This window comes from Rhinoderma darwinii, chromosome 5 (assembly GCF_050947455.1).
Source record: "Rhinoderma darwinii isolate aRhiDar2 chromosome 5, aRhiDar2.hap1, whole genome shotgun sequence".
NCBI classification, from domain to species: domain Eukaryota; kingdom Metazoa; phylum Chordata; class Amphibia; order Anura; family Rhinodermatidae; genus Rhinoderma; species Rhinoderma darwinii.
Genome location: NC_134691.1, coordinates 256,754,246 through 256,779,627, shown reverse-complemented (window position 1 = coordinate 256,779,627; position 25,382 = coordinate 256,754,246). Strand labels below are relative to the sequence as shown.

General features: G+C 40.9%; 1 protein-coding gene across 3 annotated transcripts in view; it reads left to right on the top strand.

The window, feature by feature from the left end:
* The window catches only part of TPK1 (thiamin pyrophosphokinase 1), a 682,711-nt gene that overhangs the window by 376,255 nt on the left and 281,074 nt on the right, over positions 1-25,382 (top strand). For all 3 annotated transcript variants that reach the window (XR_012847973.1, XR_012847974.1, XM_075828584.1), the window contains exon 6: positions 5,779-5,874. Coding sequence is in view for 1 of the 3 variants with exons in the window: in XM_075828584.1 (XP_075684699.1) it covers positions 5,779-5,874 (96 nt within the window). In the remaining 2 variants the exon portion in view is untranslated. The remainder of the gene's footprint in view (positions 1-5,778; positions 5,875-25,382) is intronic.

The window sequence follows — 25,382 nt, the reverse complement described above, 5'->3', positions numbered from 1 at the left end:
TAAAAATCAATAGTAGAATTGCTGTTTTTTAGTCACCACACCACTTAAAAATAGAATAAAAACGGATCAAAAAGCTGCGTGCACCCCTTGAAAAGTACAATGAATTCCTCAAGGGGTCTAGTTTCCAAAATGGGGTCACTTTTGGGGGTTTTCCACTGTTTTGGCACCACAAGACCTCTTCAAACTGGACATGGTGCCTAATAAAAAGGAGGTATCATAATCCGCTAGGTGCTCTTTTGCTTCTGAGGCCGGTGCGTCAGTCCATTACCACACTAGGGCCACATGTGGGATATTTCTCAAAACTGCAGAATCTGGGCAATATGTATTGAATTGCGTTTCTCTGGTAAAACCTTTTGTGTTATAGAAAAAAAATGGTATAAAAAGGATTTTCTGACAAAAATAAAAATTTTCAATTTCACCTCTATTTTGCTCTAAATTCCTGTGAAACACATAAAGGGTTCATAAACTTTCTAAATGCTGTTGTAAATACTTTGAGGGGTCTAGTTTCTAAGATGGGGTGTTTCATAGGGGATTCTAATATATAGGCCCATCAAAGCAACTTCAGAACTGAACTGGAACCTAAAAATAAATAAATGAGGCAATACTTCGCTTCTTACATTATACTGATAATGAGCAGTGCCCACCCCCGAGATGACCCCAGTTTTGACCGTTTGTATAAACAGAGACCCCTATTAGACCGTTTCAGTGCCCGGTTTTCCCAAGCATACACCCCAAGAAGTGTATTTCTATTGATGAGTCCTTGGTAGATTTTAAAGGGAGGCTTCAATTCCGCCAGTACCTGCCGAGTAAGAGGACAAGATATGGTGTGAAGTTGTATAAGCTGTGCGAGAGTGCATCAGGGTATGCCTACAAATTTAGGATATATAAAGGGAAGGACACCAGTATTCAGCCCCTAGAATGCCCCCCCCCCCCCCTTACTGGGAGTTAATGAAAAAATTGTGTGGGATTTGGTGCACCCACTGCTGGACCAGGGTTACCACCTCTACCTGGATAATTTTTATACCAGCGTCCCACTCTTCAACTGCCTCGCTCCCAGAAGTCCTGCGGCATGCGGCACTGCTAGAAGAAATCTGAGAGGCCTCCCTAAGACTCTGCTTGGGCAAACAAGAAGGGGTGAGAGCAGGGCACATTCTAGCAGCAACATATTGTGTGTCAAGTACACGGACAAGAGAAATGTTCTTGTATTGACAACAATACATGGCCACACCAGTACCCATGAACCTGTACGAGATACCAGTACAGAGACCCTGAAACCAGACTGCATGCTTGACTACAATAGGTACATGGGAGGGGTGGACTTGTCAGATCAAGTCCTGAAGCCCTACAGCGCCATGCGGTGTGGTATAAGAAGCTGGCCGTGCACATCATTATCAAGAACCTAATCTTTAGGGACCAAGAAGGGGGCACCCAATACTTCTGGTTAGCGAGGCCACAGGCATCGTACCAGGGCAACACTTTCCAAGAGAAGTTCCCCAAACTGGCAAGAAGGGAAAAAGCCAAAAGAGGTGCAAAGTCGTCTGCTATAAGAGGGGGATAAGGGAGGACACAATATATCAATGTGACACATGTCCCGAAAAACCAGTGTTCTCTATGAAAGTGTTTTAAAATTTATCATAGATCTCTTAGATTTTCATCTACCCTGATGCACTCATCACAGCTTATCCCCCTCATCTTTCCCTTCTGAGCCCTGCTGTGTGCCCAGGCAGCTAAAAACAGCCACATGTAGGGTATTGCCGTACCTGGGAGAATCCACATTATAGTTTATGGGGTGTATATCTCCGGTGGCACACTATATCGGACACTGAAATGGCATAGATGTATAGAAAATTGCAAATCTCACACTGCACCATCTGCTGCGCAATTGTCTTTTACACAATACCTGTGGGGTAAAAATGCTCACTACACCTCTAGATGAATGTCTTAAGGGGTGTAGTTTTTAAAATGGGGTCACTTGTCGGGGGTTTCAATTGTACTGGTACCTCAGGGGCTTCTGCATACATGACGTAGCACCAGAAAAGCTCCAGTAGGCCAAATGGTGGTGTTTTCCTTCTTAGCCCTCCCATGGGCCCAAACGGCAGTTTATCACCACAAATGGGGTATTGCTGCACTCAGGAGAAATTGGGCAATACAATGGGGTATTTTGTTCCCTGTGAAAATAAGAAATTTTGATAAAAAATGACATCTTACTGGAAAAAATGCATTTTTTTTTCATTTCAGAGCCCAATTAAAATACATAGTTACATAGTACAGCTGAAAAAAGACACATGTCCATCAAGTTCAACCAAGGGACGGGAAAAGGGAAGGAAAAATTTCTACACATAGGAGTTAATACTTTTTTGTTCTAGGAAATTATCTAACCCTTTTTTAAAGCCATCTACTGTCCCTGCTGTGACCAGCTCCTGCGGTAGGCTATTCCATAGATTCACAGTTCTCACGGTAAAGAAGGCTTGTCGCCTCTGCAGCTTGAACCTTTTTTTCTCCAGACGGAGGGAGTGCCCCTTAGTTTTTTGAGGGGGTTTTACAAGGAACAGGATTTCACCATATTTTTTGTATGTGCCATTAATATATTTATATAAGTTAATCATGTCCCCCCTTAGTCGTCTTTTTTCAAGGCTAAATAGGTTTAATTACTTTAATCTTTCTTCATAACTTAAATTCTCCATGCCCCTAATTAGCTTCGTTGCTCTTCTTTGTATTTTTTCCAACTCCAGGGCATCCTTTCTATGAACTGTAGCCCAGAACTGAACTGCATATTCTAGATGAGGCCTCACTAATGCTTTGTAAAGTGGCAATATTACATCCCTGTCCCGTGAGTCCATGCCTCTTTTAATACACGACAATATCCTGCTGGCCTTTGAAGCAGCTGATTGACACTGCATGCTGTTATTGAGTTTATGATTTACAAGTACACTCAGATCCTTCTCAAGAAGTGAATCCGCCAGTGTATCTCCCCCTAGGATATATGATGCATGCAGGTTGTTGGTACCCAGATGCATAACTTTACATTTATCTACATTAAACTTCATCTGCCAAGTGGACGCCCAAACACTTAGTTTGTTTAAATCTGCCTGCAATTCATGAACATCTTCCATAGACTGAACTATATTACATAGCTTGGTGTCATCTGCAAAAATAGAAATAGTGCTATTAATCCCATCTTCTATATCATTAATAAATAAGTTGAATAATAGTGGTCCCAGCACTGAACCCTGGGGTACACCACTTATTACCGGGGACCATTCAGAGTAGGAATCATTGACCACAACTCTCTGGATACGGTCCTTGAACCAATTCTCAATCCAATTACAAACTATATTTTCTAAACCCATAGTTCTTAATTTACCCATTAGGCGTCTATGGGGGACAGTGTCAAATGCCTTTGCAAAGTCCAAAAACACTAAATCCACAGCGGCCCCTCTGTCAAGGCTTCTGCTTACCTCTTCATAAAAACAGATCAGGTTAGTTTGACAACTTCTGTCCTTAGTAAAACCGTGCTGGCTGTCCCTTATAATACTATTTTTTTCACATAATCCTGTATATAGTCCCTCAATAGCCCCTCAAACATTTTCCCCACGATGGATGTTAAGCTTACTTGTCTATAATTACCCGTGCTATACTACGTGCTGTGAAAAAACTGTGCGGTCAAAATGGTCACAGCAACCATAAATCAATTCCTTGAGGGGTGTAGTTTCTAAAATGGGGTCACTTCTGGTGGGTTTCCATTGCTTTGATACCTCTGGGGCTTTGCAAATGCGACATGGCACCCAAAAACCAATTCAGCAAAATCTGGACTCCAACAAATACATAGCGTTACTTTGCCGTTTGGGCCCATGGGAGGGCTCAGAAGGAGTTTTTTCACCACAAATGGGGTATTGCCGCACTCAGGACAAATTGGGGAACAAAATGGGGCATTTTATTTCTTGTGAAAATAAGAAATGTTATAAAAAATGACATCTTATTGGAAAACATTTCATTTTTTAAATTTCACAGCCCAATTCAAATACGTGCTGTGAAAAAACTGTGTGGTCAAAATGGTAACAACAACCATACATGAATTCCTTGAGGGGTGTAGTTTCCAAAATGGGGTCACTTTTGGGGGATTCCTACTGTTTTGGCACCTCATAACCTCTTCAAACCTTGCATGCTGCCTAAAATATATTCTAATAAAAAAGAGGCCTCAAAATGCACTAGGTGCTTCTTTGCTTCTAGGACTTGTGTTTTAGTCCATGAGCGCACTAGAGGCACATGTGGGTCATTTCTAAAAACTGCAGAATCTGGACAATACATATTTAGTAGTGTTTCTCTGGTAAAACCTTCTGTGTTACAGAAAAAAAATGGAAAATTCAGCAAGAAAAATGAAATTTGCAAATTTCACCTCCACTTTACTTTAATTCCTGTGAAATTTCTAAAGGGTTCAAAAACTTTCTAAATGCTGTTTTGAATACTTTAAGGGGTCTAGTTTCTAAAATGGGGTGTTTTATGGGGATTTCTAATACATAGGCCCCTCAAAGCCACTTCAGAACTGAACAGGTACTTTAAAAAAAAGGCTTTTGAAATTTTCTTAAAAATATGAGAAATTGCTGTTTATGTTCTAAGCTTTGTAACGTCCAAGAGAAATATGTTTAAAAAAAACAATGCCAATCTAAAGTAGACATAAGGGAAATGTGAACTAGTACCTATTTTGGCGGGTATAACCGTCTGTTTTACAAGCAGATGCATTTAAATTCAGTAAAAAGCTATTTTTTCAAAATGTTCTCTAAATTTTGCAATTTTTCACAAATATACACTGAATATATCGACCACATTTTACCACTAACATGAAGCCCAATGTCTTATGAGAAAACAATCTCAGAATCGCTTGGATAGGTTTAAGCATTCCGACATTATTACCACATAAATTGAAATATGTCAGATTTGAAAAATGGGCTCTGAGCCTTAAGGCCAAAACAAGGCTGCGTCCTTAACGGGTTAAGGAATTTCCTAGCATTTAACACCTGTAGGATAGAAAAAAATTATATTGGTAGGGTTCAGGTGACTGTCTTTTTTGCCCATCACTAGAATAAGGAACCACAGTCCCCTGTTTCTCTCCACCAATTTGTTCATGGTAAATAGTTGTATGGAGCAGTGGCTGAGTATGTACACTGCTTGTCTTTACAACCCTATGGCCAGGATCACACACACAGTTTTGATGCATTTTTTGTGTCAATTTTTGGCTCAATTTTTTGAGCCAAAGCCAAATGGGAATCCAAAAGGAAGGAAAGCTATAAAGGAAAGACTGATGCATCTCCTCACTTTTATGTCCTATGTTTGGCTTAAAATAACTGAGCCAAAAACTGCCCCAAATACAGTGTGTGTGATTTTTGCCTTTTAGAGGTACAGATGTAGACGAGCTCTTTTATGTATCTTTCATAGAGTTGTAGGTTGCTGCAGTATGCTTGGCAACCAAGGCAGTAAATTAACCACCATCCACCTTCTGACCTAATTAATCATTTTTGTCCACATTCCTGTACAGATCAGGTGGTATCACTTGCAGAAAATAGGAACTTTGGGGATTCTTTTGGTATGTGCCACCAGTATCGGGATTTCAAATAGAAAGAATAGCCATCATATCCCAGTGCTGGAGTGTATTTTTTGTTTTCTCATACTATAATTTGGTTTATTATACAATAACCTATTGAGTTTTGGTTTATGTTGTTGTTTGAATTTCTAATTACTGTTTTATAGACATTTCCTTTTTATCTTTTTATATGTTTATAGGGATGTGAATTAATAGAAACACCAGACCAAGACTTTACTGATTTTACAAAGTGCCTTTCAATTCTACAAAATAAAATACAGCAAAAGAAACTTCAGGTAATTAAGATTTTTTTTAAAAATTGAAGTTTTATTATTATTTGAATATTATGTGCTAATCCAAAATTACCTGAGCAAGCAATTATTCTGAAAATCAAAACAAGGTAAAACAGTTGCAAAAAAAACACTTTAAAACCCTTTTTTAAACATAAGCTGGTTTGGTGATCTTTAACCCCCAGTAATAAACTCTTATCGCTGGGTAAAGCTGCATCTGGCCAGACAATGCTGTAGGGGGAATGTAGTATTACATGACGGACATTGAAGTGATGGGCCGGGTATACCAAACGCAGACCCACTCTTTTTTAAAGGAATATATTTTAGGCACCATGTCAGGTTTGAAGAGGTCTTGTGGTGCCTAAACAGTTGAAAGCCCCCAAAGTGACCCCATTTTGGGAACTACAGCCCTCAAGCCGTTTTTCTAGGTGTATAGTTAGCATTTTGACCCCACATTTGTTTTGCAGAATTTAGTGGAATTAGTCTGTGAAGATTAAAATCACCTTCTGTTTCTGCTAAAACATCAAATGTTTTCATTTTTACAAGGAATAAAGGGGAAAAAGCACCCCAACATTTGTAAAGCAATTTCTCCTGATTACGGCAATAACCCATATGTGGTCATAAACTTATGTTTGGACCCACAGCAGGGCTCCGAAGGGAAGGGGCGCCTTTTGGATTTTTGAGCGCAGATTTTGCTGGATTGGTTTTCAGTGCCATGTCGCGTTTGCAACGCCCTGGAGGGACCAAAACAGTGGAGACCGCCAAAAAGTGACCCCATTTTGGAAACGACACCCCTCAAGGAACTTTTCTAGGTTTATAGTTAGCATTTTGATCCTACAGGTTTTTTGTAGATTTTTGTGGAATTAGGCCATGAAAATTAATATCAACATTTTTTTCTAAAAAAAGGTTGAAGTTTTTAATTTTCACAAGGGATAAAAGAGAAAAAGCACCCCAACATTTGTAAAGCAGTTTCTCCTGAGTACGGCAATACCCCATATGTGGTCATAAATGGTTTTTTATTCGAAATTAATTACCCCTTTCAGGACTGACCCTTTTTTGCTTTTTCATTTTAGTTTTTCACTCCCCGCCTTCCAAGAGCCATAACTTTTTTATTTTTCCATCAATAGAGCGGTGTGTGGGCTTATTGTTTGCCGGAGGAGTTGTGGTTTCTATTGACACCAGTTGACTGCACTATTGATTCCATCAAAATGACGGAACCCTGTTACAACGGTGACAGACGGAAACCATTAGCTAGGTTTCCATCACCATTGAGTTCAATGGTGAATGAAACGGAAGCTGAGGTTTCCGTTTGCCTTTCCGCTGAGGGATTAACCCGATGGAAATCTCAGACGATATTCATAACTTTACATAAGGAACACATTTAAGTATGATCTTTGAGATGGGAATACTCCTTTAACATGTACATTGCCTTACACCCTCCTCATGCCTGTATGTCCAGCAATCACTTGAGCTTGTCATGTGGCTGTTATATCAAGTTATATCAAGCAGATCTGTGTTATATTGCCACTTATGGCCTAAGCTAAAACCATATTTCAGCCTGGTCAACCCCTATTGCGCAACATTCTGGTCCAAAACTGATGGAATTTCTCAATTGCGGACATGTTTGCTTGCAGACAGCTGATTGCTGGATGTTATTTTGCAGCTGGGTGGTGCTTGAGATTGTCCTAATGACTTCCTGTTCAGAGAAGGTGACATAGAAGAGCCTCATTCAGTGTATAAGTCCAGAGGTCTTTAATTGGCTGTTGCAGAAAGCTGGCCACCATCTGAAATATCTTGGCCCCATACGGGCAAATGGTGAGGGCCCCTTCAAAACACTTATTATGTCCATGAACCTTGTACCTTATTGTGTGCATTTGCTGGCACCTGAGGGAGGCTGTTATATTTCTTCTCAAGCGCAGTGACCCACTGATTTTTATGACTTCTATGTAGCCTCTCAATATCCATATCATATATTTAGTGGGTCCATAGGGGAGGAGGAACAGAACACTATTTAGGACCTGTGCATTTACATTTACGTGAAATGAATGGCACCATGTCGGGAACCAGTTTTGCACATCATTGCCTGTTAAATCAGGCTGTTTAATTTTATAAGTGAAAATTCATAGCTCCAATGCAGCAACTGGTGGTGTGTAGAAAGTTGGTGGCACACCACAGATGAGTTTGGGAGAGGTACTTGCCTGGACCCCTTAGGGGGTGTTCACACGGAGTTCTTTGAAAGTTTTTTGAAGCGAAAAACGCGACAAAAAACTGCCAAAAACGCCTCCCATTGATTTCAATGGGAGCCAGAGGCATTTTCCCTGCGAATTGTAAAAACCGCTTGCGGGGAAAAAAAGCGACATGCCCTATCGTCGGGCATTTACGTCTCTGACCTCCCATCGATATCAATGAGAGGCAAACAAAGCGTTTCTTGGGGCATTATTTGCCTGTGGCGCTCAATGGTCGCGGGGCGAAAAACGATGCAAGAAACATGGCAAACGGCGTGCAGGCAGATCAAAATCTGCCTCAACATTGCAGACATAATTTTGAGGTGTAGTTTTCTGCCTTCAAAGTAATTTGTGTGAACAGGGCCTTACAGGAGTATTGCTTGTACTGCTCTAATTGTTGCCAGGTCAGAGAGAGAGAGAGTCAGAGAAAACTGCTAATAAAATACAATGTAAAACTTGAAGATCTTGTGATTTGACTAGTTCCCATTTTCTAAGGGTTCTGCCTTTAAGTCCACACAATGGACATGTGCCTGTCCAGTAGAGAGTTAATAGTTGGATACCCTTTAATGAGTTCAGCCAGTCTGTAGAACTTGTGTTTCTATAGTATACCTTGGAGGATATTGCTGTTTGTTTTGCATTTATATTTGAAATGTCGCTTGGTCCTTGTATTTTCTCATCTTTTAATGTCATTTTTATTCGAATGCTTTCCTCAAACTTTATTTGCACCACGGTGCATATATTTATGTAATCAGCTTATTGTATTTCCCATGGTCACTTCTTTAAGCAATATATAAATGTAAAAGGCCATAAAAGGCACTCTAAGATGTGATTTAGAGCTTCAATGTTTTCTTTGTCTGGTAAAGTTTATTTCCCAACATGTTCTGTGATCTGTATAAATCAAGGCAAAACATTCCTTTTTGTTTTACATGATACATAAATCAAAGCAACAAACAATTGTTGTTGCTTTTCCTGTGATTCATAAAGATATTGCAAACCTTTGTTTCTTGCATTTGTTATTCCTCATTAGCTGCGTTGTGAATTGTTTGAAACTAATATGTGCTTTATTGCTTATTTGTATACAAGAAGAAATCAAGGATAACTATATCTGCCTCGAGCTATAAAGCAAAGCATTTACAAAGCAAATGGAGTAACGTCTTGTTCTTCACCATTTGTCGTCTTGCGCGAGCTACATTTCTATGCCATAAAGAAAAAGTACAGACACAACATATAAAAGTATATATGCAGTGTCTAGCAATAAGCATTCTACTTACTGTGTAAGTTTTATCTTAAAGGAATATATTGGAGAAGGTAGTAAATGACTGTTAAATGGGTTGAACAACCTCTTTTCTAAATGAGGACCCACTGGCGAGTAGTTGTTCACCGATCCAGCAGCTGAAAGCCTCGGTGACTAGCTGTACATTTCTCCTTCAGCAATATGTGGTATTACATTTCACCCATTCACATGAGTATACGACCATGTAATGCATGCTTGTCCTAAAGGCGGCGACCCCTTTAAGTAATATAATATCATTGGATCTGTACCCTATAGTTGGAGACGTGATGGCATAATAAAATGAACCTCTTTTTGAAGAATCCATGATCCCTGCAACTTCCTCTACCAGCTCATCAAAAAGGATATTTTGTGACGGTCTGTGTCCCATTAACAATAACATTGGCAGCAACCTAGGTAGTCTGTCTACTGATTCACATAAGAGAATTAAAATTTGCGAAATTTCCAATATTTTTAGGGAATTGTTGTTTTAGGTTTTTACATCTGTTTTGATATATGTTGGAAAATAATCATAGCATAATACTTTACCCACATGTATAGAAGATATTTATTTACGTTGACCTGTACTGCCACCATTCAATCTTCACTTCATACAGTCTCTGTATGATAAATGGTCGTTCTTTACATTATTACCTCAGCTATACGGATGTTATTGATACAGATGCTTTAATTAATTAGTATATTTAGGAGATTAAAAAGCTGTGTGCATCATTAAATCAGATGACTTCTGCTCTTATACTATGACTGATTCCCTAGCCAGTTTTGAAATTAAAATAGAAGATTCTTGTTGTAGATCTCATAAATCTAATCACTGGGGTCTTAGTTGCTTAGTGGTACATCCTAGAAATACATTTTGCCTTTCAAAACCTAAAGTAGATAATTGTTTATAGTGAAGGGCAACACAGAAGAAACAGGTGAAGCCATAGCAAAAAGTACACTGTAATGGCACACTCCGTCATATGGTTAAGCGTGGAGCAGAGCTGAGTTTGTTATGATGTGTTCAGTCTTGTGTTATACTAATTTAATAATCAGATGTTCCTTTCTATGACTCGGTGGCTTGTGTTGCAGCCATAGGTAAAACCCACAAATGAATTACATCTCAGACTTTACCGGTCATTTACTTTACTGGATCCGTGCACAAACCAGTGCTCAAGTTCAGTGAAGCCAATGGCCTATGCTTTACAAAAGAATTTTATTCCAAACTCAAGTGGTGCTGTGGCAGATGCATGTTAAAAAGTGTAAATCTGTAAAGTGTGATTTAACCTTAAAATTGACTAGGCCCACAAGGGCTATAGTGGGGGACTGTCCTTGGCCTAGAGAGTACAATGTGACATATGACATGGCACATTGATGCTGGATAACTTTCTCAAACTCTGTGAATGGTAGTTGTGGATACAACTTGATACAACTAATACGAATATACATGATTATTATTTACAACCCCCAGTAGGCACCCTCACTCTTTTAGGGCCCCCAGCAGTGTGCATTATCCTGTTTTCCATGGTTGCTGCTTTATGATGGAGCTGCATACAGATTTACACAGCTCCCATTGAGTTCTATACTAGCTGTATACATCCATATGCAGATAGCTTTCCCTAGAGGTGGCATTCTAAATTTGATGGGACTCAGTAGGGCCCAGTAAATTTTTCTATGGGGCTCTGTGTTCGCCCCTGATTGTAGGCCTGTGTCAAAGATACTTTTATTCATTCATAAGGTAGTGCGAGCAGACTGTAATAAAAAATAACGTTTATATATATAGTACAAAAAATAGGCAGCACTCCGTTCAGGTAAAGGTGAAAAAGAGGGTACTTTATTGTCCCATAAACAGCTGTTTATGGGACAATAAAGTACCCTCTTTTTCACCTTTGCCTGAACGGAGTGCTGCCTATTTTTTGTAATATATACCATTGGAATCTTGGTCTGCTCTCGTTGGCTTGCACCCACACTATACCGGTGCTGCTGGATCTATTTGTTTATCTATATATATATATATATATATATATATATATATATACACTACCGTTCAAAAGTTTAGGGTCACTTAGAAATGTCCTTATTTTTGAAAGAAAAGCACAGTTTTTTTCAATGAGGATAACATTAAATTAATCAGAAATATACTCTATACATTGTTAATGTGCTAAATGACTATTCTAGCTGCAAACGTCTGGTTTTTAATGCAATATCTACATAGGTGTATAGAGGCCCATTTCCAGCAACCATCACTCCAGTGTTCTAATGGTACATTGTGTTTGCTAACTGTGTTAGAAGGCTAATGGATGATTAGAAAACACTTGAAAACCCTTGTGCAATTATGTTAGCACCGCTGTAAATAGTTTTGCGGTTTAGAGGAGCTATAAAACTGACCTTCCTTTGAGCTAGTTGAGAATCTGGAGCATTACATTTGTGGGTTCGATTAAACTCTCAAAATAGCTAGAAAAAGAGAGCTTTCATGTGAAACTCGACAGTCTATTCTTGTTCTTAGAAATTAAGGCTATTCCATGCGAGAAATTGCCAAGAAACTGAAGATTTCCTACAACGGTGTGTACTACTCCCTTCAGAGGACAGCACACACAGGCTCTAACCAGAGTAGAAAGAGAAGTGGGAGGCCCCGCTGCACAACTGAGCAACAAGACAAGTACATTAGAGTCTCTCGTTTGAGAAATGGACGCCTCACAGGTCCTCAACTGGCAGCTTCATTAAATAGTACCCGCAAAACGCCAGTGTCAACGTCTACAGTGAAGAGGCGACTCCGGGATGCTGGCCTTCAAGGCAGAGTGGCAAAGAAAAAGCCATATCTGAGACTGGCTAATAAAAGGAAAATATTAATATGGGCAAAAGTACACAAAATTGGACAGAGGAAGATTGGAAAAAAGTGTTATGGACAGACGAATCGAAGTTTGAGGTGTTTGGATCACACAGAAGAACATTTGTGAGACGCAGAACAACTGAAAAGATGCTGGAAGAGTGCCTGACGCCATCTGTCAAGCATGGTGGAGGTAATGTGATGGTCTGGGGTTTCTTTGGTGCTGGTAAAGTGGGAGATTTGTACAAGGTAAAAGGGATTTTGAATAAGGTAGGCTATCACTCCATTTTGCAACGCCATACCCTGTGGACAGCGCTTGATTGGAGCCAGTTTCATCCTACAACAGGACAGTGACCCAAAGCACACCTCCAAATTATGCAAGAACTATTTACGGAAGAAGCAAGCAGCTGGTATTCTATCTGTAATGGAGTGGCCAGCGGAGTCACCAGATCTCAACCCCATAGAGCTGTTGAGTGAGCAGCTTGACCGTATGGTACGCAAGAAGTGCCCATCAAGCCAATCCAACTTGTGGGAGGGCCTTTTGGAAGCATGGGGTGAAATTTCTCCCGATTACCTCAGCAAATGAACAGCTAGAATGCCAAAGGTCTGCAATGCTGTAATTGCTGCAAATGGAGCATTCTTTGATGAAAGCAAAGTTCGAAGGAGAAAATTATTATTTCAAATAAAAATCATTATTTCTAACCTTGTCAATGTCTTGACTATATTTTCTAGTCATTTTGCAACTCGTTTCATACATATAAGTGTGAGTTTTCATGGAAAAAACAAAATTGTCTGGGTGACCCCCAAACTTTTGAAAGGTAGTGTATGTGTGTATATATATATATATATATATATATATATATATATATATATCTCAATATGGCATAGGCCACAGTTTTTTTTTAAAGTGGTAACATGGGGTATGTGGGCAAGAGTTCATATTGTTAAGGCCCTTTTACACCATCGATAAGCGGCCGGTGCGGCTACCGCCGATCAACAAGACATCGTTGATCAGTGCTCGCTTGCTCCTGTCACACGGAGCTATGTATGTGGACGAGCGGTCGTCACTCCGATCGCTCGTCCCCATCCATTATTATCATTTATGCAGCATGTCTCCCTGTGTACACATGGGTATGTGCTGCCGACAACGATAATCTTTTACTTTTTTTAAACTATACAACCAGCAGATGATCGAGCGTTTGCTATGTCATCTGCTGATCGTTCCCCTTTTTACACAGGGCAATTATCGGCAACAAGCCCGTCTGCCCGATAATTGTGCTGTGTAAAATCCCTTTAGATATGTTTCCATGATAATGGGTTACTAAAATAATATATAACAGCCATTATTTCTCTGTGTGATTGTTATGTGTGCCTATCACTATTGAATTACCCAAAAAAAAAAGAGTGTGGGTTTGTAAAGATAAACTGTACAATGTTGGTTCTGGTACTTCAGTTTAAAAGTTGGTTGTTCAATATATCTATACCTCCCAACTTTCAACTATCACAAAGCGGGACAGCCGATGTGTGTGCGCAGTGCGGCAATTATTTTTTTTAAAAAGCCACGCCTCTAATTCCACCCAATCCCGCCCATACACAACCAGTACAGCCCACACAGTATTATGCTCCCATAGTGCCTCCTAGACAGTATAAAGCCAAATAGCTGCCCCCACACAGTATAATGCCCCCATAGCTGCAACCATACAGTATACTGCCCCATAGATGCACCCATACAGTGTAAAGCCAACACAGATGCCCGCACACAGTATAATGCCCACACTGATTCTCCCATGCAGTATAATGCCCATACAGATGCCCTCATGCAGTATAATGCCCAAACAAATTCCCCTATACAGCATAATACCCCCATAGCTGCCCCCATACAGTATAATACCCCCTTTGCTGCCCTTAGTGCCAGTCCCCTTGTAGATAGTGACAGTGCCCATGTAGATAGTGCCCATGTACAAAGCACCACAGTGTCCCATGTAGATAGCGTCCCTATATAGTGCCACCGTGTCCATGTAGATAGTGCCACACCCCCTTGACGATGGCGCCACCACCCCTGTAGATAGCGCCATTGGGACTGCCTCTGGATCCCTAGCCAGAGCATAGGCCACAGATTCTGCTCCTAGAGGGAAGCCCTGATGTCACCGTCCATATATGGACAGTGAGGTCAGTGGCTACTCCTTGAGCGGAATCCCCGTTGCCGACTCTGGCCGGGGTTTCCACTACAGGAGGAGCCCCTGATGTCAATGTCCATATATGGACAGTGACCTCAGGGGTTTCCTCTAGGAGCGGAATCCCCGGACAGATCATCGGCAATGGGGATTCTGCTCAAGGGGTAGCCACGAATTCTGAAGCAGGGAGCCATCAGCACCCTTCTTCAGAATTAATTCAGAGCGAATGAGCAGAGGGAACTCCTCCGCTCACCGCGGACTCCCCGGGCACAGCGCTGCTTTAAGCATTTATGGACCTTGACGTCAGTGTCTACTCCTTGAGCGGAATTCCCATTGCCGACTCTGGCCGGGGATTCCGCTCCAGGAGGAGCCCCTGACATCAATGTCCATATACTAGTCCTTCTCAATGAATTAGAATATCATCAAAAAGTTAATTAATTTCAGTAATTCAATTCACAAAGTGAAACTCATATATTATATAGATTCATTACACACAGAGTGATCTAGCTTTTTTTTCTTCTAATGTTAATGATTATGGCTAACAGTTAATGAAAACCCAACATTTATTCTCTCAGGAAATTAGAATATTAAATAAGGCCAATTTCAATAATATTTTTTAATACCGAAATGTAGGCCTACTGAAAATTATGTACAGTATATGCACTCAATACTTGGTCGGAGCTCCTTTTGGATGAATTACTGCATCAATGCGGCGTGACATGGAGGCAATCAGCCTGTGGCACTGCTGAGGTTTTATGGAAGCCCAGGTTGCTTTGATAGCGGCCTTCAGCTCGTCTGCATTGTTGGGTCTGGTATCTCATCTTCCTCTTGACAATACCCCATAGATTCTCTATGGAGTTTAGGTCAGGAGAGTTTGCTGGCCAATCCAGTGTGCCAATTTCTGCAGGAAAATGAAATCTGCATCTCCATAAAGCGTGTCAGCAGGGGGAAGCGTGAAGTGCTGTCAAATTTCCTGCTAGGTGGCTGTGTTGACTCTTGACTTGATATAACACAGCAGACTAACACCAGCAGATGACATGGTTCCCCAAACCATCACTGACTGTGGAAACTTCACACTGGACTGCAAGCAACTTAGATTGATGTCTCTCCACTCTTCCTCCAGACTCTGGGACCTTGATTTCCAAATTACATTTAAAATTTACTTTCATATGAAAACAGGACTTTGGACCACTGAGCAACAGATCAGTCCTTTTTCTCCTTAGCCCAGGTAAGACGCTACTGACGTTGTCTCAAGGATGTGACAGTTGTAGCCCATGTCCTGGATACGTCTATGTGGGGTGGCTTTTGAAGCACTGACTCCAGCCTCTGTCCACTCATTGTGAATCTCCCCCAGATTCTGGAATGGCCTTTTCTTGACAATCCTTCCTCTCGACTTTCCATTATTGTGCTTGGATACAGCACTCTGTGAACAGCCAGCTTCTTTAACAATGTCCTTTTGTGGCTTACCCTCCTTGTGGAGGGTGTCAATGACTGTCTTCTGGACAACTGTCAAGTAGCAGTCTTCCCCATTATTGTATAGCCTACTGAACCAGACTGTTGGACCATTTAAAGGCTTATGAAACCTTTGTAGGTTTTTTGTGTTGATTAGCTGATTAGAGTGTGACACTATGAGTCTACATTCTTGAACTTTTACCCAATATTCTAATTTTCTGAGAGACTAAATTTCGGGTTTTTATTAACTGTAGGCCATAATCATTAACATTAAAAGAGAATAATGCTGGAAATAGATCATTCTGTGTGTAATGAATCTATAAAATAAGAGTTCCTCTTTTTCAATTGAATTACTGAAATAAATTAACTTTTTGATGATATTCTAATTCATTGAGAAGCATTAGTATGAACAGTGACCTCAGGGGTTTCCTCTAGGAGCAGAATCCCCGACTAGCTTTTCGGCAACGGGGATTCCGCTCATGGAGTAGCCTTTGGCGTTGCTGTCCATATATGAACAGTGACGTCAAGAGCTTCCCCCGAGCACAGAGCTTAAAGTAGCGCTGTGCCAGGGGAGTCTTCTGCGAGCGGAGGAGTTCCCTCAGCTCCTCCGCTATGAACTAATTCTGATGCAGGGAGGTGATGGTTTCCTGCTTCAAAATTGGCTTCAACTGTGTCTGCGTCCTGGGGACGCACATACAATTGATAGCGGGACATACCTCAGCCGCCCCGGAATCTGAGACTGTCCTGCTGAATCCGGGACGCTTGGGAGGTATGTACATCTATGATTTTATCTACCTAGTATAGGCATATAAGTAGATCTATAGCTATGCAGATTAACTGCATTGTCAACTACCATCTGGCTAGGTCAGCAGTCATAATAATTTAGCACTTTATAGTGCTAAATTATTATGACTGCTGACCTAGCCAGATGGTGTTTGGCAATGCAGTTAATCTGCAAATAGATCTTGTTGTGGATATTGTCTTCAAAGTATATGTATATGAAACAATTCTTTCATTGCTGCAATGCATATACAATTAAGCAACTCTGCACACTCTTGATTGTGTCTCCATGGTAACAGACTACAAACAAACCCTGATTGTAGTCTTATCCTGTAGTTGTGTAAGGCCTCATGCACACAAGTTTTTGCATATGCAATAAAGGTTCATATTATGGGCTACTTAGTTATGCATTGGTTTCCAATTAATGCATCATGTTTTCCTATAGGAGCACTGAAATCAGATATATGGCATCTGATGCTCATATAAATGGCCTTACTCCTTTCTATCTGTCACCTCTCCCACTGCCTGTAGGTTAGCAAGAGTGGTGTAAGAGGAAGTACAGTAATACAACTGCAGGATCAGACTACACTCAAGGTTTGTAGTCTGTAATGGAGACTCATCAGTCTGCATAGGAGCTGTAGGCATACAAATAAGAATATTTTTCATCCAGACCATTTGCCAAGTTGCTTAATTTTGAATTGAGCAAATGGTCGCAGGTAGGATTGTCTCTTTCCAGTTGCCAATTAAATTGGACTGATACTTTAAAAAATTCCTTGGTGATAACTGATCATATGCACCAGTATGGGGTTTATACATGTTGATACCAGGTAATAACTGTGCACAACTTGTATGTACCATATAATCACAGCTTCACAAAATGAATTTGATTGTGCTTCTATGTGTATAACCAAATATTACTTGCTTCCTCTATGATAATACTCTTATAAGGGTACTTTGGAATCCATGATACATCAAAGGTCAACCACTGTATATTTGCTTACTTCAACTTTTAACGGCAAGTCCTGGGAGCCAGTGCTAAGCGCCCATTGTGGTACATTTACCTGAGGAGTGTTCTAAGAGCTACATATTACAATGCATTATAATAAAACAATAGCATTGAATAGAAAAAGTCCCGTTGTGGGGCAACAATATAAAGTAAAGAATAAACATGATTATTTTTAATAAAAACAATTTTATTGATACATATAAGAAAAGTTCTACTACACAGTATATCCCCTTAAAATAAATTTAAGACAAAATTTAAGGTGTTCGAAGAGCCATGGATAAAAAATGCAAAAAAACAATGGCATATCAAATTTTTTACACATTACGCTTAAAAAAAAAAGTTAATAGAAAGCTCTGAACTAGCAGCTTCACAAGCTGGCATGTTGATTTTTGTTAATGAAAGTAATAGAAATTAAATGCTAATTTTGCTATACCAAAAAAGTATACAAAATAAAGACACTACAAGGTGCAAAAAAAAGACCTTACATAATAGTATCAGCAAAAAAATAAAATGATGGGTCTCTGAGTGCAAGAAGATAAAAATGGAAAAGTATGCCGTCTCCTGAAGGCCAAAATTATTTCCTTCCTAAGGCCGGCTTCCCACATAGCGTAAATGCTGCGGAATTTCTCCAATGGAATTGTGTGCGGAAACGCAGCTTAAATGTTAATCACTTGACCTGCGGTGTGGAATTTAATTCCGCAGCATGTCAATTTATGCTGTGTTTTTGATGATTTTCTGTTGTGGGCTTTCCCCATTGAATTTAATGTGGATGCAAAACCCGCAACAGAAAGCCAAGTGTTGTGACTTTTGTAGAACAAAAAAATCATACTTACCCAGAACGCCCTCCTACCTGCGAACTGGCCTCCTGGGATGACGTTGCATTCCATGTGACCTCTGCAGCCAATCACAGGATGAATCATCACATGGCCTGCAATGTCATCCAGGGAAATCGGAGCGGACGTCAGAGAAGGGAGGGGGTAAGTGTGGTGCAATTTTTCGGACTTAATGTCCTGGGGGTTCCAGGTCGGACATGCTGGGTGTTCGTCTTGTAGGAATCCAGCCTTAAGGGGTTAGAAGCCTGTGCACCTTTTGTAACCATTTTTTATTTTTGATCCAATGCACCCAAACTAAAGAAAAAACAAAAGGCCATTGGTGCTCTGCCGCGCCACTTATTCTTTTAAGGCACAGGCTATTTTATGCCTGTGGCCTACTAGAGGTTGGGAGGACGCTGAGGATGTCAGCTTGATGTGCCAGTACAAGCAGCGCATTGATGTCACTGCATTTTCATACCTGCGCCATGCAGCATGCAAATGACCTAACAGCTCATGGTGGGAATATGTGCAAATAACATATATCATACAAATTAAAAATCGCACCAAATTGTGGTGACGTTTTTCGGACAGAATGTCCGCTGCGGAAAACTGCACGTAGAAAAAAAAAGGCAGAAAATCGCACCGCAGGTCAATTTCTGTGCATTTTTTCTGCTCAGCATTTATGCAGCGTGTGGATAAGATTTGTTCAAATCTCATCCAAATTGCTGCTACTGTATTATGGTGCGGATTTTCCGCGACAAAATCAGTTGCGGAAAATCTGCAGTATTTATGCTAAGTGTGAATGAACTTACCCATATCGTGATACCCATGCAGGCTCCTACAAAGGCTGGGCTCAATAGGACCACAAAGCTTGTAGACCCGGGGACTTTCATTAGGTCCCCAGGTTGCCATGATAACCATAGACACCCTGCAATCACGCTGCGTTGATGGGCTGTGGGAGGGGGCTTCTCTCCTCTTTCTAACGCCTTAGATGCCGTGATCGCTATTGACCGTGGCATCTAAGGGGTTAAACAGGCCGAATCAAAGTGATCTTTGATTTTGCCCATTGCAGTAAAGTATTGGCTGTAACATACCATGAGTGCACTTCATATTTTCCCTTAACTCTTTCCTGACGCTCCACTGGCTATTTACAATGGGAAAGGGTATTTAAATATGGTGCCTTCTCGGAAGCAGAGCAGGCGCCATAGCCGCCGGGGGTCTGCTGTGTTACACAGCAGTGACCCAGCGGCGATGCTTGCAATCAGAAAAAGTTCTGATTGCAAGCATTCAACCCCTCTGAGGGCTTTTTACTGCCCCTTTCACTTCGGGCCCAGTCACCGGCTCCCGCGCAGCGAGATCGCGGGAGCCAGTGTATTCCTCTAGCAGCTGGGAGTCTTGTGAATGCTCCCAGTCCTGCTATAGGAAGATTGCTATTCAGACCTGCCTATGGCAGGTCTGAATAGCAATGCACTGATTTTGCCATAGACTGCAATACTGTGATATTGCAGTCTATGACATAAGTGATCTAATGATCGCAGGTTTAAACCCCCTAGGGGGGCTAAATAAAAGTTAAAAAAATAAAATTCAAATTGGCCCCCTTTCCCTGGACCACATATAAAAATAAACATATTAGGTATCCCCACGTCCAAAAGTACCCGAACTATAAAAATATTTATCCAATACGGTGAACATCGTAGGTGGAAAAATGTCAAAATGGCCGAATCAACGTTTTTTTGCCACTTCAACCCCCCCAAAAAATTTAATAAAATGTGATCGACATTCCTCCAAATGGTATTAATAAACACTATATCTTTCTACGTAAAAAAAAAAGGTGCCCTACACAGCTCTGCACACAGAAATATACAGTACGGAACAGCAGTTCCGTGAGGAGTCATGAAATGACTCCTGTAACTTTTTTCTAATTTTGTTCAGTAGACTCCTAGCATCATAAAATGTCTATGATGCCAGGAGTCCCGTTCACCTGTACCGTGGTCAGGCCGGGAAATGTGTCAGACACACGGACTGTTTTTCACGGCCCAAACTCGGCTGTGTGCAAGAGGTATTAAAATTATTTTTACTTTTTGAGATACAGCTACTTTGTGTCCTGGATACACAGCAGCTGTATCATGCTCTGAAACATTTATCCGTCAGTTCAGCAGCACTGACTGGTTCAGTGTCATCGGGTCCTGCGTGACTCTAACACGCAGGATCCAGCTGTTATCAATCACATCTAAGTTCATACCTTAGATGTGATCGATTACAGGTGGATCCTGTGTGTCAGGGACACGCAGGACCTGCTGACATTGAACCCATAAGGTCCGTGGGTCAGACGAATACAGGATTCAGAGCAAGATATAGCTGCTCTGTATACAGAATACAAAGCAGCTGTATCTGAAGTAAAGATAATTTGTAATAAAAAGTAATTACATAGTTGCACCAAACACACTGATACACTGTTTAAAATATATATATATATATATATATATATATATATATATATATATATATAGTTTTCAAAGCCTTTAACATTTGTCACTTACATGTATGTGACAATGTGTTAAGACTCAGACAAGACTAGTTTTTCCAGTCTAGGCTTTCGTCAGCCAACAGTTTTTGACCACATAAGTATTTAACCACAACGCCATTTAAGTTTTTTTACACCTATTACTGTACACTTTACAGTGTTCAACACAATGCATGGTTCACAGCTCCAGGCTTTTCAGTCTCATCAAATTTAAAAATAGTAAACTTCATATGCAGATTCTTACAGAATTTTTGTATCATTGATCTGAAATGATTACAAAGTGACATTCAACATGTATGTGGAGTTCCTTTGTCAATGAAACGTTTATACTTGTATGACGAACTGTATTTGGGCTTTGTCCCAACAAGAAATATGACCATTATTCCTTTAGAGGGAATGCAGGCTTTCATTTAGCTACAATTCATTAGTCATGTATTATAATTTAAAACTACTTCGCACTGGGGATCCCAACAGGCCGTCTGTCAGGTAACAGGCATATTCTTTGTTTTTTTCTTTGCGCTGTTATTGCAAGAAAAGGAAATAAAACTTCACAATCCTATTCTCCAACCGCTCGTTGTACTTTTCTGCGTTCGCTGAGGTTATATTTTACTGGCTTATTAAAATGTACTCGGCTATTATTGCTTTTGTCTGATCATTTGTTTTTAGTTGGATCTGATTAACTTTCTTTTCTCCTCTTCAGCCCTGCACACGGCCTTTTCTTTGCTTTAAAAATATCAAACTGGTAGACTGCAGAATTTCATTGTTCGATGCTGGACATGAAGTATTTTCAGCACTTTTTGAAGCCCCCTTGGTTTTCTTACTTTGCGTTTGAGCTGTCAGCACTCTCAGCATCATGACATTACTTCAACATGGATTTACCATTCTAACAAAAGGCCCACCACATTTAATATAAAACTATACGACTGAAATAATCCTATAAATCATTATAGCTAGATTTAGGAGTGTAAGTCTTTGTTCCTCTTACGTTATGCAGTGACAATTCATTTGCAATAGACTTTGCCAGCTTTTTCTACCCAGAGTTCCTCTGGAAAGTTTTAGCATGTACTAAAAGATGGCATTGAATGAATAAATGTGCTTTTGATCTATTCGGATTATTGGCTATTATTGAAACTAATTTCTAAAAATGTGCTTTTGCGTTTTTGTTAAAGAGCGAATATTCAGGCTAAGAGAAAACACTAGATAATCTAAATAAATATTTCCTGTTCCTCCTTGCTTGTGACTCTTCTCGTTTGGTTTCCTGGCCCTGCTGCAGCTTCTGAACTATTTGACCCTGGCTTACTGACTACTCTCCTGCTCTGCGTTTGGTTCCTCGTACACTCCTGGTTTGACTCGGCTCGTTCACCTCTCTTGTTGCTCACGGTGTTGCCGTGGGCAACTGCCCCATTTCCCTTTGCTTCTGTTTACCCTTGTCTGTTTGTCTGTCATGCACTTATTGAGCGTAGGGACCGTCGCCCAGTTGTACCCCGTTGCCTAGGGTGGGTCGTTGCAAGTAGGCAGGGACTGAGTGGCGGGTAGATTAGGGCTCACTTGTCTGTTTCCCTACCCCCATCATTACATAAAGATAAAGTTCTCATTATACCACACACTACGCCCCTAAATATAATAGCGCCATACACAGCACCTCTAATTATAATAGCACCATACACTGTCTCTCACACACACACACACACACACACACACACACACTGTGCCCCCTGTAGATAGTGCCTGCCATAGAGCCCCCTGTAGATAGTGCCCCCCATATATAGTGCCCCCATATAGCCCACCCCTGTATATAGTGTCCCACAAATAGCTCCCCCTATAGTTCTCCACATATAGCCCACCCCTGTATATAGCCCCCCTATAGATATAGCCCACCCCTGTATATAGTGCTCCACATATAGTCCACCCCTGTATATAGTGCTCCACATATAGTCCACACCTGTATATAGTGCTCCATAGTTAGCCCACCCCTGTATATAGCCCCCCTGTAGATATAGCCCACTCCTGTATATAGTGCTCCATAGATAGCTCACCCATGTATATAGCCCCCCTGTAGATATAGCCCACCCCTGTATATAGTGCTCCATAGATAGCCCACCCCTGTATATAGCTCCCCTGTAGATATAGCTCACCCCTGTATATGGTGCTCCATAGATAGCCCACCCCTGTAGATAGAGCCCCCCTTGTAGATAAAGCCCCCTGTAAATAAATCCCCCCTGTAGATAAAGCCCCCCCATAGATAAAGCCCCCCTGTAGATAAAGCCACACACTTTTTTTATTACAATAAAATAACAAACTATTCAATCTCCCCTTAATCCCGCTCCCACACCGTCCGGCAGCAATGGAGACCTGTTCTCTTCTGTGCAGGTCTCCTGGGGGTTGAACGAAGTGTCTATGAAAGGCGCTGATCGGCTGGGCAGAATGACTTTCCCTGTCAGTCAGCGCCTTTCAGCGACGGAACCGCGATACCGCTTCACTCGTACAAAAGAGCTGAATGGCCGGGCACGGAACGTACCCGGCCATTCATTGCTTCTAATTGTACCTGTGTCCTATAGACACAGGTACAATTATAGTGCAGGAGGAGGTGGCGCTGGCGCCCCCCTCTAAGTTGCGTCCGGGGCACATGCTCCGCCTGCCCCCCCCCCTAGCTACGCCCCTGCCACTACCAATCCTACCTGCTATTCCACAGAAATCCACTCCCAGAACCACATTTTACAAACCAAGTTTTCTGAGGAAACCCAGCTTTCCTGGCTTACTTTATTTAACACATCTCAACAAAAGTGAGTGAGGTATAAAGCCCCTCAAGTACTTTTACTGCTGCGGGCTTACGCTATAAATCTCTATCGATAGATATACACTGTATGGACAAAATTATTGGGATACATACACGTTACACCTGGAGGAAATTTTATGACATCCCATTCTAAATTCATAGGCATTAATATTGAGTTGGTTCCCACTTTGCTGCTTAAACAGTATCCACCCTTCTGGGAAGGCTTTCTACGAGATCTTTGAGCATGTCTGTGGGAATGTTTGCCCATTCATCCAGAAAAGCATTTGTGAAGTCAGACACTGATGTATGAGGAGAGGGCCTGGCTCGCAACCTCCATTCTAATTCATCCCAAAGATATTCAATGGGGTTGAGGTCAGAGCTCTGTGCGGTCCAGTTAATTTCTTCCACAAAAAACTTACCCAACCATGCCTTTATGAAAGCTGATTTGTGGGCACAGTCATGCTGGAACAGAAAAGGGCATTCCCTAAACTGTTCCCTCAAAGTTGGAAGCATACAATTGTCCAAAATGTCTTGGTATACAGATGCATTAAGATTTCAGTGGTGCTAAGGTGCCTAGGCCAACCCTTGAAAAACAATCACATTGCATTATCCCTCCTCCACAAAACTTTACAGTTGGCACAATGCAGTCAGGCAATATAGTGATGATTTCTCTTGGCTCAAATACCCACAAAATCTCTCTCAGACCGGAGCAGGCAAAACTAAATTGGGTATGATCCAACAAATACCCTAAATGCCATATATAAAGTACAGTTAAGTTTACCGCTCAGACGGTGCTGCTAACAGTCCAATATCATTCAGTATGGACACTCTCTCCCAGAAAAATGCAGTGGACAATCCACAATCCAATGAGGGTGTGGATGGAAATTATTATCCTTGTAGTTCCACCAAGCTCCTTATTGTCTCTCTCCACATTCAAAGAACTCCTGGTAGGAAAAGGATCTTATGTCTCTAATAGATGGAAAAAGGAAGACACATAGTGCAACACCCTCTGAAAAAAGATTGCTCTACGCCAAGTTTAATCCATACTCACAGAAGTAACAAGAAATAAAAGCATCAAGGTAAGTAAAAATCTTTACAATTTCTAGGCGGCACGCCAAACACTCTCGCCCCAGAGGAAGCCGGAAGGGTGAAACCCAGGGTCGGGCGAGAGTGTTTGGCGTGCCGCCTAGAAATTTAAAGATTTTTACTTACCTTGATGCTTTTATTTCTTGTTACTTCTGTGAGTATGGATTAAAATTGGCGTGGAGCAAGGCAATATAGTGTGTGTGTGTGTGTGTGTATATATATATATATATATATATATATATATATGCACTGTTCAAAAAAGTTAAGGAAACACTTAGTCTTGGTACACTTTTTAATGTATTTTTTTTATTAAATCAATATTTATTTATTTTTTGTAATTAACTTTTATTAAAAAGGTTTATAACTTTTTACGATACAGCTTCCATGTATCCTGTTTACATAGAAACTGTATCATTCTCTCAGCGGAGTCCGGCTCGGCTGAGTGCGGGTCCTGTGTGTGTCTCTGACACACAGAATTCATATAATATTGATCACATCTAAGTTAATGAACTTTTATGTTTCATTTTTTTTTTTAACATAAATAAGGTTTTTACGTTTACAGCCTAGGGCAAAGCAAAAGGGGTG